The sequence below is a fragment of the Ostrinia nubilalis genome, chromosome 16 (assembly GCF_963855985.1).
Source record: "Ostrinia nubilalis chromosome 16, ilOstNubi1.1, whole genome shotgun sequence".
In the NCBI taxonomy this organism is placed as follows: Eukaryota; Metazoa; Arthropoda; class Insecta; order Lepidoptera; family Crambidae; genus Ostrinia; species Ostrinia nubilalis.
Genome location: NC_087103.1, coordinates 2,731,467 through 2,747,619, shown reverse-complemented (window position 1 = coordinate 2,747,619; position 16,153 = coordinate 2,731,467). Strand labels below are relative to the sequence as shown.

Below are 16,153 nucleotides of genomic sequence, written 5' to 3'. Positions count from 1 at the left end.
CAAATTTTTTTTATTATCTGTCTGACGGACTAAATAGAATTTCGATTCCATTACCCAGTCATCATCCCTATTAGGTATAGTACAGGTCCTTTGCAACCAATTTAGTTACGTGCTTACGCAAAAGTCTACCATGAGATTTATTTTAATTTGTTTGGAAAAATCATGAGGAGAATATTTTTAATTGTCTGGAGCACTGCATCACATAATACTATTGAAGAACAAGCAATGCATCATCATTTCAACGTAATCCATAAAACGTTCAGCGAAATAATTAGTAGATTTTACTCAATTTTTTTTATAATTTTTGAGAACAGTTGAAAATTTTCGTATCCAAAAAAAAAAAAACTATCGGCCAACTAAAAGTCGGTGGTCTGCGCCTAGGCTTAGATATTTTGTTTTTTATCTCTGAAAATTTTCAAAGGTTCTCAAAAAAAAAAAATTGAGGAAAATCTACTAATTATTTCGGTGAAAATTTTGTGGATTACATTGAAATGGTGATGCTTTTGCTTGTTCTCCAATAGTATTGTGTGATGCAGTGCTCCAGACAATTAAAAATATTCTCCTTACGATTTTTCCAAACAATATAAATGCGTTTTTTTTGCCTAGTCATACATACTAGTTCGAATGATTTAATCATTACGGGATATTCTGTTTGCTTAGTGATAATTACAGATTTATTATTGATATACAGATAACAACAATTATCACTGTAAATAAATGACATCATTATTGATCAGCTTATCATTAAACTTCATAATATAAACCAGTTATACAGTATCAGTCGTCATTTAGAAAATTAAAACTTCAAACAAATAACGTTCTGTTCCGCTGTCATTTGTTTGTGTTTTTAAATTTTCTTTTTCTTTCTGGCCAGTCCGCGCGAGTTTTTCAAAATGGCCGTTCGGTTTCTATTGTATTTCTTTTGTTTGGTGATGACCACACATGGTGAGGAGACGGCGTTTGGGTACCATGCTAAGATTGGTATTCCTAAAGCCACCAGATTGTTGATGGCAGAATCTATGACGCGGATCATTGGCGGTAGTGCTGTGTCAGCCAATACTGCGCATCCTCATCAGGTATTCATATTTATTTATTTAAATAAAAATACACAAGCACTAGCTTTCATCAAAACGCTTGATGTTCTAATTTTAGACATAAAATGATGTTATTAAACTTACGATAACCATCGATTTGCACATTGTCATCTCTATTTTAATTGCGTTTCTTGCAATTGATAAAAGTATTTGAACAGTGCAGTACGTGCAATAAGTACGTAAACCTGAGTTCTAGCGCTCTAGAATGTATTTTCGTTCTTTCAGTTAATGATATTTAGTTGATAGGATATTATATTTAATGCCATTTACGAGTTGAGCCCAAGATAGCCGTTGTTCTGTCATTCTAAGTTTCTATAAAAATAGGACTGAACATTTAAAACAAATAATTTCCAAATGACTCTAGCTATGTTTGACAATAGTATACGCCAGAGAAATAATTTAATTTTAATTTTACTAAAGCCTGGTCCGTGAGCACGTGCTCACGGACCAGGCTTTAAATCATAATATGTATTATTTATAGACAAGACATGTATTGTTGTCTTTTGCTTTTGAACTTGTCTTTAATTTAGCGAATAACTTATAACCTATTTTGGTTTTCACTTAGAAAATTCCAAACTTCCAGGCTGGTCTCATAGCTCTCCTCACCAACCGCGCTACCTCAATCTGCGGCGGATCCCTCATATCCAACACCAGGATCCTCACAGCAGCCCACTGCTGGGACGACGGCCAGAACCGGGCCACCCAGTTCACAGTCGTTCTGGGCAGCACTACCATCTTCACTGGAGGAACTAGAGTGGTCACGAAGGACGTGACTGTTCACGCGAACTGGAATACTCAGTCAGTGACAAATGACATCATGATCGCGAGGATCACCAGCGTCACTTTCAGCAGTAAGTATTGTGATTTAATTCTTAGCCACAAACCAAAGATATAATAGAATGTTACTACAAAACAAAGATCAATATTTGAAACAATCAGTTACTGTCAACCAATCAAAAGCCACAATCTTTGCTTGAACTAGTTAACTCACATAAAGATTACTGGTAATTGATTTCGTTTGTTCGTTCGTTTTAGCCAAATGACGTCCACTGCTGGACAAAAGCCTCCCCCAAGGTTTTCCACAATGAACGGTCCAGCGCTGCCCGCATCCAGGCTCTTCCCGCGACCTTCACCAGATCGTCGGTCCACCTAGTAGGAGGCCTGCCCACGCTACGTCTTCCAGAAATTGATTTACCTGCCAGATATCTCTATGACACCTTTGAAACCTATTTTATAAGTTAAGCCTAATAGGCTATCGGGTATAATTTGTGAGGCAAGCCCTTAACCACTTGTCCACAACATTCTGTTTACCTAGTGGCAGCCGACCGCGACAAGCCGCGAGTTTCATAAATTCTATACAGGGTGTAAATGACAGGTTAGCAAAAACTTAAATTAATGCTTCTTTAATGAAAGAAGGAAGTTCTCCAATTCAAGAACGTCTGCTATTCTTTGACCACTGTTAGAGATTTCCCTTATCTACATAATTGCTTATTGAGGTATTGTACTTCGTTAAAGAGCACGTAATAAACGTATTCAATATCTTTTATATTTTTTACAAACTTACCCACTCTCCAGTTATTTCGATGAGCGACAGATTAAATCTGTAAAAAAACAGTTCTAATATTGTAATTAGTATTTTAACTACAATTTCTTCTCGAAAAATTATTGAGAAAATTTAATTACGTTACATTAAAACTATTCGTAGAGTGAAAAAAGAAAAAGTCTAAAATATTTTAACATATTTTGGTTCCCGAGAACATTCAAAATATTAAGGGTAGGTAGTTTGCATCATCTTAATTTAACTTTAACAAACGTTAAAAATCTGTCAAACTACATACAAAAAACACCGATTATAGTCAAAGTTACGGTCAAAATTAGGTGATGCAACTCGGCCTAACTAATAGGTACCTACTCGTAGTGCTTTTTAAGTGTTTCTTCTTCTTCTTCGTCGCTACACTCTTGCCAGAGTGGTCGTGGTCGTCACACCAGGTCCGGTGGCAAGTCTCACAATCCGTCGCCATTCCTCCCGCACTGCAGCTTTTCTTGTGCACTAGTGGAGTGGACCATTGAGTGCGGTTTTGATCTGGTCAGTCCAGCGCATGGGCGACCTGCCGCGCGCTCTTGTGCCCTCAACCTTCCTCTGCACGACAAGTCGTTCAACAGAAGCGACGTCTTCATGTTTAAGTGTTTACCAACCTGCATCTTACACCCTGTATAAATACAATATGGTGCAGTATAAACACTGTCCTATACCTCCTAATCCTTCAAAATTTTGCCGGAATATCGCAGGACTAGGACGTCTATTATTAATTTGTTTACTTAACCCTACCGCTCCATCATGACGTTACTACCCTAACTAAATAACGTCTTAGGTCAAAGACAAAAGCACAGAAGAATAAAGCCCTATTCCTGACGAATAGTTTACGTTCCACTCTCGGATTGGCCACTTAAGTTTAAATAAAATTGGTGAAGTTAAACAGCAAGTTTGGATGCTCTATTTCTAATATTGTTAGTTATGCATTTCAATACACATCTCCAATTTATTTATTTTATTTATTTATTTATTTATTCATTTTCATTAACATATTAGTTTGATCTTTCACCTTTTCTGACGCTAAAAAGAAGAGACGATAGACACTAAATGCCCTTTCTCACTCGTCATAATTTTTGTTTCACGGGTAAATTATGATGGATATTTAGTTCTAGTTTTATAAAAGAAACATAGAAAACATTATATCAGAATAATTTTATAACACGTATGAAAGAAAATGTCTTCAGTGTGCTTACTGTTAGTTTGCGTTAGGTCTGCTCACTAAGCGAGTGCGTAAAAAATTACATTTAAATGACTGTATTCATAGTTTGTACAGCGCCCCTAGCGGCTACTTTCAAGAACTAGACCTTCATAGATTTTTTTGACGCACTCGCTAGCGAGCACACATGGTAAGCACACAGGCGTATTCGGACGATCGCGATCGCTTCTCTCTCTATCGCTACTTCTATTCTTTTTCCGTTTGCTCTATCCAAGAATATGTAACCCCCAAAAGCCGGGGATTAAGACCCCAGGCCCTTCGTATGTCAAAATAGGACGAATTCCACCCAGTTGGATAACTTGAATGAATGTGGTAATAGCTTGGAAGACAGTATCTGTACCTAAGTGATAGGTATATATCTGCCACCTTACGAAAAGGCGTAGGTTGTATTATTTTTTCTGAAACATCGATTACTTTTTGGGAAAAGGAAAAAGCGTGTAATATTCTATGTGAATTTTCGGTTTATCAAACCACTTATGTATCATAAAGTAACCATAATTTAGGTATACTTAAATTAGATTCTCTCATAGATTTTGTATGGCTACTACGAAGTCACTATTTCTAGAACTCATCATCATCATCATTTCAGCCATAGGACGTCCACTGCTAAACATAGGCCTCCCCTAATGCTTTCCACGTTGATCGATTGGTAGCGGCCTGCATCCAGCGCTTCCCTGCTACCTTGTAGGTGGACGTCTCACGCTGCGTTTTCCGGTACGCGGAACTATTAGAACTCAATTGACTGTAATAGTTTTATTGATTCCAAACTTCTAAAACTAATTCTCTATGTAACCTAATTTTACAACCAATTTAAAAACTGACTGGGTTCTCAGTTGGAAAATATTTTGATGAAGTTGTGCCTTGACCTTGCTACCAAAATTTAGCTGGTGTAAGATGACGTCATAGCTTATCTTTGCTATACGATTAGGTATTCAAAAAGACCAGTTCATAAATATAATATCAAACTGGTGGTGTCAACTGGCATATTCATAGTCATATTCATTCGTTAATCTTCATGCATTGCCTACTTTATCTACTTGACTTCAAAGCATTAAATTCTCCCATATACGATAAAGGTACTCTGCTATTGTGTGTAATAAAGTTTTAAATAAATAAATATTTGTTCCACAGATAGCATCCGAGCGATCGCGATCCCCACAGCTGCGGAAGCGAGTCTAAACTTCGCAGGCCTGACAGGCACCGTTGCGGGATACGGGAAGACCAATGACGGTGGGTGTCTTGATAACAATACTGAACCGTCGCCGTCGTGACGGTTTAAGAAAAAGTCAAGGCTTCGTCGGTCTGGTTTATTATTCCCCTATCATCTACCAACGAAGTGCTAGGAATTATTTTATGTGATATAAGTATAGCGATCGCGTTTCCCTCTACCTCGGAAGCGAGCCTAAACTTCGCAGGCCTGACAGGCACCGTTGCGGGATACGGGAAGACCAAAGACGGTGGGTGTCTTAATAACAATGCTTTAAGGCTCTCAGAACACGATGCTGGAATACGTCTCTCATTCTACTAGGGTCTACCAACGAAGCGCTAGGATTTGTAATAACAGTTGCGCTCCCTACCGCTTCGGAAGCGGGCCTAAACTTCGTAGGCCTGACAGGCACGGTCGCGGGATACGGGAAGACCAATGACGGTGGGTGTCTTGATAACAATACTTTAAGGCTCTCAGTACACGATGCTGGAATATGTCCTTCATTCCACTAGGATCTACCAACGAAGCTCTTGGATATATTTTCGATCGTGTTTCCCTCTACCTCGGAAGCGAGCCTAAACTTCGCGGGCCTGACAGGCACGGTCGCGGGATACGGTAAGACCAATGACGGTGGGTGTCTTGATAACAATACTTTAAGGCTCTAAGCACACGATGCTTATATGTAGGTATATCTTTACACGGCGACGTCTAGTCCCAAAGCTTGTGATAAGTCCTTATCATGAAATGAAAATATTTTTTTTTTTTTTGTAATTCTAATGAGAAAACATCCAGACAAATAGGAAGAGACATTTTAGACACATTCATATCTGGATTGTGTGACAATCAAACTCACAGCCCCTGGTATTGTTAGGAGTTGATAGATGATAGGTTTTAAGACAAATGTAGGAGTTACATTTGATTTATTTCACAGTCAGTTGAAATGGTATCTAAATTTTTTTTTCTAATTTACTCCCAAAAACTATCTTACTCCTTCTCAGGACTTAAAAACAGTTCATCCAATAAAACAAGCTAAGGATTTAAAAACCAAAGCAAATCCTCTGGGAGCAAGCTAACAAAACGGTCCATACATTAACGGGCCAGCTAATTATTTTGTCGGCAGTTTGCGGGCGGCTTAAGGGCCGGGTCTTAACAAGTCCGCAATAACAAATGAAGTAGTGATGGCCTTGGTAGAAAAGTGTCGATATCGATAGTTTGGTTGGTAATATGAAATTATTCTCAAGTGCCTATGAATGTAGACTGTAGATTCAATATTACAATTTGAGCCTATACTTTGAACGAATTACAAGCTTGAACTAGTCAAGATACCTACAACTGAGTTTGGAGCGTTCAGACTAAAGGTCTTTCAATAAATCATGTCACCTAAAGATACAACTTTAATAACTATGATTGCAATGTCATATAAAATTGCTGAAACTGTTGTTTTTTCTTTTTTGGGACAACAAACAGTTACCTACATTGAGGGTCTATGTACTAAATCTTTATTACTTAATTTTTTTTTTAAAAGCATTGATTAAAACGATTTGAAATTCATAACTTTTTAACTTATTTTTACTAATAGTTAAAACTGTCGATATCGGTCATTGAATTATCGATTGTTATTTCCCATCACTAAGATGAAGAGCACTCATGGAGGGCAGACCCTTAGATCTGAGACATTTGTATAGGCCGTTTGTTTGTAGAACAAAAGGAAATTAAGGGTGCCTTTTATATCGCTAATCCTGTTACCCTACCCGTTTATCGTGCAGTAAGGAAAAGTCTAGAGGTCAATCGCTAGGATAGCCAATACTTAGTATACGTCATTAGCTTATGCCCGAAACGCAGATTATTTTGATTCTTGACTTATGTGAGCCCAGATTACCTAAATAACAGACCTAATGTAGTGTAGTGCACATTCTTTTAATGTAGAGTCAAGGTTTATTTATTTACCTACTAGCTTTCCGCCCGCGGCTTCGCCCGCGTGGAATTTTGTCTGTCACAGAAAAACTTTATCGCGTGCGTCCCTGATTCAAAAATCGGGTATAAACTATCTGATAATAATAATAATAATGTAGAGCGGGGAAAAGTTGTGAATTCTCCGAATTTACAACTTTCTGAGACAATGACACTCAAATCTCTCTCCGAAACTGAGACCTATAAGTATCTTGGTATGTCAGAATCGTTAGGTATATCGGTAGAAGACATCAAAAAATCGGTGAAAGAACGCTTTTGTAGCCGTCTGACAAAAGTTCTTAATAGCCTTTTGTCTGGCGGCAACAAAGCAAGAGCTTTCAACGGTTGGGTGATGCCTCTACTAATATACTCCTTCGGCATACTAAGATGGACTCAGACTGAACTTGACGCCCTGGATAGGAAGGTACGTCAGCAGCTTACACAACATCGCATGTTACATCCGCGCTCATCTGTAATGAGACTGTACATTCCACGGAAGTGGGGAGGTCGAGGCTTTCTAAATGCCAAGAACCTCCACAACCGTGAAGTGTGCAGTCTTAGGGATTATTTCCTTACCAATGAGTGCGGAATGCATCGCGATGTTGTGGCAGTTGACAAAGGCCTCACGCCGCTCTCCTTGGCGAACGAGAACTGGCGCAAGCCAAAGGTACTGAGCGTCGCGGATCGGAAGGACGTATGGAGGAGCAAGGAGCTGCACGGGAGGTTCTATCGGGCCCTAACAGGTCCCGATGTGGACCTCCTCGCCTCGGTGAACTGGCTACGCTTCGGTGACCTCTTCGGGGAAACCGAGGGTTTTGCTTGTGCAATTGCTGACGAGGTAATGATGACGAACAACTATCGAAAGTATATCCTGAAAGACGGTACGGTCGACATTTGTCGAGCATGCCACCGTCCCGGAGAGTCACTCAGGCATATAATTTCTGGTTGTTCGCATCTTGCTAACGGTGAGTATTTGCACAGGCATAACCTAGTAGCCAGAATCATCCATCAGCAACTTGCTCTTCAGTACGGCCTTCTTGAATCTGAGTCGCCGTATTACCAGTACCAGCCGGTGCCAGTTCTTGAAAATGGTCATGCATTGCTCTATTGGGATCGGTCTATCATCACAGACAGGACTATTGTCTGTAATAAACCTGATATTGTGGTGGTTGACCGATCCCAACGTCGGGCAGTGCTCGTTGACATCACCATCCCGCATGACGAAAACCTCGTGAAGGCCGAGAAGGAAAAACAAAGCAAATACCTTGACTTGGCCCACGAGGTGACCGCCATGTGGGATGTTGACTCGACGATCATTGTCCCGATAGTTGTCTCGGCAAACGGGCTAATAGCGAAGAGCTTCGACCAACATCTAAAGAAGCTCTCGCTAGATGGTTGGCTCAAGGGTCAGATTCAAAAGGCGGTGATCCTCAGCACGGCACGCATTGTCCGGAGGTTCCTCAGCCTGTGACCCTGACCACCGGTAGCTTGGGCCCTGCTCCGCTGCCAGCGGGTTAACTATTTTTAAGATTTTTGTTTTTATAATGTATTTTTATTTTTTGATAATTACATTGTAAAAAGAAAAAATTAAAAATAAGAAAGAAGAATTAATAAAGATGATAATAATAAAACGTTTATTTCAGACATTACATCCATATGTGTTAGTAACATGATAATCTTAATTTAGTGTTAGTAATAAGCTAATGACAAGTAGGTAGATAATTATTTATGTAATATGGCTTCCAGTGTGACTCCTGCGCTATATATATGTCCTTTTCCGGGACTCAAACTATCTTTATGCCAAATTTCATCAAAATCGGTTCAGTGGTTTAGGCGTGAAAGCGAGACAGACAGACAGAGTTACTTTCACATTTATAATATTAGTATAGATACTTTAATGCCATAAGGCATTCTCGAAAGGTTGCCTGTATACTTTTTCTTGCAGGCTAACTATCTAATCTTCTTAATTAGTGGTTTGAAATTATTTATCAAAATAGTTAAAAATCTGTTAAACGTACCTTCCGAAGGACGGAATAGGCTTTCTTCAGCAGCCATGTTCTTTAATGCCTTTAACTTTATGTAGTCTTGGTGAAGAGTCCTAATATCTTACTAATAGCCTAAAGTGCCGTCCCTTTTTACATAAAAAGGCACGGCAAATTTCTTTTTTTCCGTGATTTGTATGGTGTACAATAATGTATTATCTATCCACTACTAGCCAGAGCTATCCCTTACTAATAAACTCTTTACCATTTCAGCCCAATCCAGCTTCCCCACCACGACCACTCTCCACTCGGTCAATCTCCCAATCATCACCAACGCGGTCTGCCAGAGCAGCTTCCAGATGGCTCTGCATGCCAGCCACCTGTGCACCAGCGGCGCTGGAGCCAAGGGCACCTGCGATGGAGACTCCGGCGGCCCTTTGACTGTTGTGTCCAATAACAGACTAGTTCAGGTGAGAAATAGTGGGCATCTTGTTGGTGAATGGGTGGCACTGCTCAGTTTACGTTTGTTTTTATTTTTTCTTCTTCCATTATTATGTGCCACTGTCATGTCTATGTAATTGCCTGTATTTGTGTGATGTCCAAGTCCATTGTAATAAATGTATCTTTCTTTCTTTCTATCTTTCTAAATAAAGTAATTTATTTATTTATTAGGGACTAGCTTTTGCCCGCGGCTTCACCTGCGTGAAATTTAGTTTGTCACAGATCGTCATAAATTATAGCCTATATGTTATTCAGGGTTTTAAACAATATTACTGTAAAGTTACATCAAAATCCGTTCAGTAGTTTTTGCGTGAAAGAGCAACAAACATCCAGACATCCAAACTTTCGCATTTATAATATTAGTAAGATAACAAAGGAATATAATTATTATCACAACTACACTCAAATGAAGTCCGAGTAGATACAAAGATATTTTCATTCTGAAGTGGAGGCCATGTGAAAGGTGCTGCATGCAGGCCGCTACGAACCAGCCAATCTAGAAATCATTGGGGAGGCCTATGTTTAGCAATGGACATCATATGGCTGAAATGATGAGAATGATAATGACTCAACAGTACAGTACTAACGATGATTACTTTCCAAATGTTTCTGACACATCTTTTTAGCACCAACCGACAGGTTGTTCAGAAGAGGTGGTAGGGAAAACTACGTGTTGGGGGTGAACAAAAAGTATAGATAGAATTATTTGATGAATCAGTTTCATATAAAGATCAATTACTTCCGAACTACCGTAAATCTGACCAACTTACTTTGACTAAAACAAACGTCAAAAATCTGTAGGTAAAACTCCATACAAAAAAATTACATACAGCCGAACATAGAACCTCCTCTTTTTTGTAGTCGGTTAAAAACACCGGTCATCGTTGTAGTTACGGTTAAAGTGAGGTGGTGCAACTCAGCCAAATTTTTTTATTTAAAACTTTTTGCACGCAAATGGTATACAAAATAAGGACCTAATGCTAAAAGAATTTTCGGACAGTCTCCAGCTTTATGTTGCCAATATTTGAAGACGATTCAGTAACATCAAATCTTTTCCCCAAAATTATCAAGCACTGTCTAATTATCTAGTGCGGATAATTAACGTACATTTAATCAGGCATGCATTCAGCAACCCACCGTGTTGGTTTAGCGGTGAGCCTAATAGTTGGAGTTGTTAAATTAACCGTGTTGACCTTTGGTGTAGCTTGGCAAGAACCGCCAGTCGAGTTTAAACGTATTGGAGTTAAAATTCTAAGATTATAAACTAGTGTTGAAAAATACTCTTGTTCAAGTCCCAAAAAATATCTTGAGAAGTAGCCGAAATAAAACCACCAGGATGACAGTGTGTAATTATTGAAAAACTTTGCTGCTGGTTTTTTTTAATGAAATGGTAACCTTTTACATTTTTTCGAAACGTGTTTAAATTGTTTGAACTTGTTTATATTAATTAAATTATGGAACGCGAAAGTTTAATATTAATTATTTTTTCGATGATTCTAGCTCAAACGTTCGTATCGAATAAAATAAAACCGAATAAAATATTCTCAATAATATTACCAAGTTAAATATGCCAGTTAGTAGGATCTGAATAAGACATTTTTTTTAGTCGCTAATTATAAAAGGTAGAGTTCTGTAATCATACAGAATTTTAATTTATTTTACGATTACTTATTTTTGTTTAGTAGACATACACTTCTACCCATGCTATGGCATCACGAAGCATAATTAATGACCCCGATCACATAGTTTGCGGCGACAACTGGGCCTGGTCCGAGCCACGCCATTACGTCAGATTCTGTACAAACGGTCTTAGTCCAAAGGGCAAGATAAAGTAGCATTCGTTATTCAGAAGGGCTTACACAAATCAATAACGTATAGACGGAGTATATTAGCTAATTGTTTCAAGCAAAGGGCGTCCACTGCTGGACAAAGACCTCCCTCAAGGATTTCCACATCGAACGGTCCTGCGTTGCCCGCATCCAAGTGCCTAGCGTGACTTCACTATTATTAATTGTGTTGAGCGGCTATTTTAGTTCAATAAAGTCCTAGTATCACTGCGATCTTATCGATCTATTGTGATCGCCGCTATTTTCCTTACAGTTCGCCTCCGAGTCCTGCATCCATTAGGAAGTGCAGTATCTTTTGGGGGGCGATATGTTTTACATCTTGTGGACTTAGGATGGTTTGTCCAGGTGTAAGCTCCGCTTGCGCATCAGAGGTCCGCAGTCCGTGAGAATGTTGTTTCGGACAGTCCCATAGCGGACAAGTGCTTGTTTAAGCTGCAGTGTCCAGTGAGGGCTCGAACTAAGATGCGCAATTTGATCCTACTCAGTCCTATGATCTGCTTAGAGCGTGACTTTCACTAGACACAAGCTATCATTGGTCGAACTCAGAATCCCATTCAAATTCTTCATTGTATGTAGGCCCTTTTTGGGGCATTTATACACGTCCCAATGCTGAATGACGAAATTATGTGCATCGTATTAAATTGAGAGTAAACGAAGAGGGCCTCGTAACGAATCATTGGGCAAGTTATAGTCTGAACAAAATTCTACGTGCTCACAGACCGGGCTTTAGTTGGATATGATAATAAGAGTATTTTTTGTTTTACAGGTGGGCATAGTGTCATTTGGCCTGTCAGATTCCTGCCAGTCTGGTCACCCATCCGTGTACACCAGGATCACGTCGTTCCTCAGCTGGATCAGCGCTAACATGTGAAGAAACCCAAAAATCGATGACTTTTGATATTTCTGTTTGTAGTTGAATAAATTTTGTTTGCATTGCATTTTTTGTTTTTTTAATAAAATCCTTTAGGTTCAGGATTCGAAATACACTAATGTGTGTTTCGAGCTCTTTCTTTCCATTCTTATACAGTTTAGCATAGACCTCATAGAGGTAGCAGGAAGGCGCTGGATGCTACCAACCGGCCATTGTGGAAATCATTGGGGGAGGCCTATGTTCAGCAGTGGACGGACATCCTATGGCTGAAATTATGATGATGAATGATCCTTTGAAAAATCTTTAGGCTTAATGCATTGTAACGTTGTAAGAACATGAATTTTGAGGAGTACCTTCACATATCTTTTATGTGACAGGAGGCAAACGAACACACGATATTTTGTACCATTTATTTTTAACTAGCTTTTGCCCGCGGCTTCACCCGCATGAAATTAAGTGTCACAGATCGGCATAAATTATAGACTATATGTTAATCTGAGTTACAAACAATAATACTGTAAAGTTTCAACAAAATCCGTTCAGTAGTTATTGCGTGAAAGAGTAACAAACATCCAGATATCCAGATCCAGACATCCAAACTTTCGGATTTCTAATATTAGTAGGATAGCTCCTATCCTTTTGTACAATGAAACGCTATTCTAGAGTCAGGATTTCCTAGAGCGTGTGCCTCAGTGGGTTACGTCCAATTCTGCGAATAGCTGATGACTTTGACGCCCGCCGGACTTTAGTGGAATTACATGTTTGAAAGCATTGCCTACATTCAAAGCATTGCATTCAGTCATTTCCATACAAAGTCGAGTATTGTGCTACATCCAACAGGAAAATGGAACTAAGGTGTTTGCTTGCAGCTATTTGGAATTTTGGTAGCGATCACAGAAGTTTCAGCTACCTACGTTTCGGTCTGTAAATATGTTTACTTTACTGGTTCTAATAAAAAATAACAGCTAATCCTTTAATTTAATAATACTGTAATAAATAAAGAAATAAATGTAATAATAGTCTGCTTGTAACCACGGCTGCAGCATAGCAGCCGAAACGTCAAGCCGTGAGTACATAATATTAACTCATTCATAAATGTCACGTTCAGACCCGTGTCCTTTGTATTTTACTAGAAGACAAATTGAAAACGTCTATATTTTAAAAATATAAATAATTCGAAAAAATCGAACTGCCTAAGGCGGGAATTAAATGCAGGACCTTCCGCTTGCCGGGCGACTGCTCTTCCAACTGAGCTACAGTTTAGACACTGGATGAACCCGTCGAAATTTTCAAGTGTAATACGCTGTTACGGCTAGCAATTTTTTCATCAATGTTGGGTATACCTACCCTTACGTCTATGTTGATTTTGATGCAGCTTTCAGCGACCAGTATTAAAATAATATAGTTTCAGCCCATTGATAGATATATACCAAAAATTAGGAACCCTTTGCCACCTATTGCGTAAAATATTAACCTCAAGACTACATAGGCGTTACAGGTATACATCAGGTGTAGGCTATACCATCACCGAAATGACGAGCCAGTGTCACCACCGCCCGTTAAGCGCATGATTTATTAGCAACTTGCTAGTGATAACTGCGAACGAGCAATTAAAGTGAACGTTTCGTTGGCGATTAAAGGGAATTGGATGTGGGAACGGTTATACCAGGTAATTAATCTTAATGAAGATTACCACGTGAAGAAAGGTCAACGATTGATGGTTTAATCGGCTGGTAATTAGTTTGTAGCTAAACTTTATTTATTAAACTTTAATTGCTTATCGATTAATATTTGAATTTATTTTTATACTAGTTTCTGCCCACGGCTTTACCGGCATGAGTATTCGTTTTCTACAAAAAGACCGGGTTAAAACTAACTTAGGTTTTTCCTGGATACCAAAATCTCTGTTCTACCAAAAATCATCGAAAACGGTTCAGTGGTTTAAGCGCAAGAAAGTGAAAGACAGGACTGATTCAATTTTTTTTTATCATTGGAAGCTCTTGGCCTGTATCTCTCCTGATGTTAACTCAAAGGTGACTGACTGACTGGCTTACTGACTGACTGACATAAGTGATCTATCAACGCACAGCCCAAACCACTGGACGGATCGGACTTTGAAAATTTGGCATGCAGGTAGATATTATGACGTAAGCATCCGCAAAGAAAGGATTTCACGAATCTCCACCCCTAAGGGGGTAAAACGGGATTCACGCGTACGAAGTCGCGGGCGGCCGCTAGTTGAAAATGAATCTTATACAAAGCTCGTCCTTTACAGTTTAATTTCTCCAATAAGGTTTTATAAGACTGAGTATCCACTAGTTATCAAATCAAATCAGTTTATTTGCGTGAAAAGTGGTCTACAAGTTCTTATAATATTAAGATGTCCGCACAGTCCACCAGAAGCTGGCATGCAAATATTGTTAACATTATATTTATAACATTAATTATCACTAGTCGCTAATTGTCTCATAAATCTCTAGTTTAATTACTGCTCTTTGACCCCAATTAACTAGTTGTACAGTAGCGACTGCTCTTTAATCTATGGCTCTAGTAGGAGAGTGCTTAGAAGATTTATTAATTAGAATAGCAGAGCATGCCCTGTTACACTGAGTTCAACATTATGTACCAGTTTTTAAGTCGTAAAAAAAAAGAAAAATAACAGTAAATACTTTTGTATCTTAGGGAAAGCTCTTGGCCTGCATCTCACCTGCCTGATGGAAAGTAATGATCAGGCCGAACATCACTTGCAGTACTTTAAAATAGAAAATAGATCCGTATTTAAAAAAAAGTGTCCGTAAAGAAAAACTCTACTTCGTTGACTATTTGAATTTTAACTAAGTTCATGAAGCTCTTTATTTGTCATGTTAATTTTAATAAAGGACAACTGTTGTTAATGTGATAATTAGGTTGAATGAACTAGACGTGCCTTATGTACAGAGATACTCAACCTTTTCTTATAGAGGTTTCAAAGTCATATTAATTACCTAAGTTCTAGGCTGCAATATAAAATAATTTACTCAGCTATAATGTTTTCTTAACACAGCAATTATGGCAGGTAGAGCAATAACTAAAGCTCAGCGAACCGCAGGCTGAGCACCCCTGTGCTATGGTGCTGATTTATAAGCATCTGCTATGGTTATAGCGCCCTCTGGTGGAACTTGACCTGATTAAAGGTTACCAAGTTTGGCCAGTTTTGTGCATTTGCGGTCAGAGCTATTAAAATGATTAATTAATTGTTGAAAGTAAGTACATAGTTGTTTTAAAGTTTATATGCAAATATTTTTCGTGGAGCGTGGACGTTATGATTAGAAAACCTAGCTATAGCTATTACAATTAACATTTTCGTGGTGTATAAGTAAAAAAATTGGACTCTCTTAATCCTGAAGGCCCTGGGTTTAATTCCCATGTGGGACAAAGAAATTAAATTAAAGGTGCTTTTCCAATTCCTACAGCAACAGTCGCTCTTAAAGATACTTGAGTTTTAATTAGTCTCACAGCTCACTGTAATAGAAACCAAACTGAATAAGAGAGTATGATTTTTTTAGAGAAAAATAAATGGAAACTAAATTATACAAATCCAAAGTTCATTATCCATTTTTATATTTTATTTTTCAAAAGCATTCATAAAAAGGATAAGTAAGGCAGATTATCCAAACACCTTGTAGGTGGCTGCCCCATCGGCTGTCATTTCTCCGCACTATGTACCCTGCCCATTGCCACATCAGCTTGCTAATCCGTCGGGATATGTCAGCGACTTTAGTTCGGTTACAATTGAATAAATAAAGACCATTTTGATAATATCATTATTAATTTGATAAAGCTTGTGTTTCATTGAACTTTAATACTGATAATTCTCTTGAGAATATGAGTAGGTTCATACTCGAGTATTGA

The 16,153-nt window shown here is 38.5% G+C and overlaps 1 protein-coding gene across 1 annotated transcript; it reads left to right on the top strand.

Moving 5' to 3' along the window:
• Window positions 1-778: 778 nt before the first annotated feature.
• Window positions 779-12,329, top strand: LOC135079238 (brachyurin-like). Its single transcript, XM_063973831.1, has 5 exons — window positions 779-1,076; window positions 1,678-1,945; window positions 5,036-5,134; window positions 9,317-9,513; window positions 12,158-12,329. The coding sequence occupies exons 1-5, from the start codon at window positions 894-896 to the stop codon at window positions 12,260-12,262; spliced, it is 852 nt and encodes a 283-aa protein (XP_063829901.1). The 5' UTR covers window positions 779-893; the 3' UTR covers window positions 12,263-12,329.
• The last annotated feature ends 3,824 nt before the right edge of the window (window positions 12,330-16,153 follow it).

Excerpts from the sequence above, each read along its gene's own strand:
- LOC135079238 (XM_063973831.1), top strand. The coding sequence starts at position 894 with ATGGCCGTTCGGTTTCTATTGTATTTCTTTTGTTTGGTGATGACCACA. Across the intron at positions 1,946-5,035 it reads CACCAGCGTCACTTTCAGCA|ATAGCATCCGAGCGATCGCG; the intron begins GTAAGTATTGTG and ends TTTGTTCCACAG. Across the intron at positions 9,514-12,157 it reads CCAATAACAGACTAGTTCAG|GTGGGCATAGTGTCATTTGG; the intron begins GTGAGAAATAGT and ends TTTGTTTTACAG.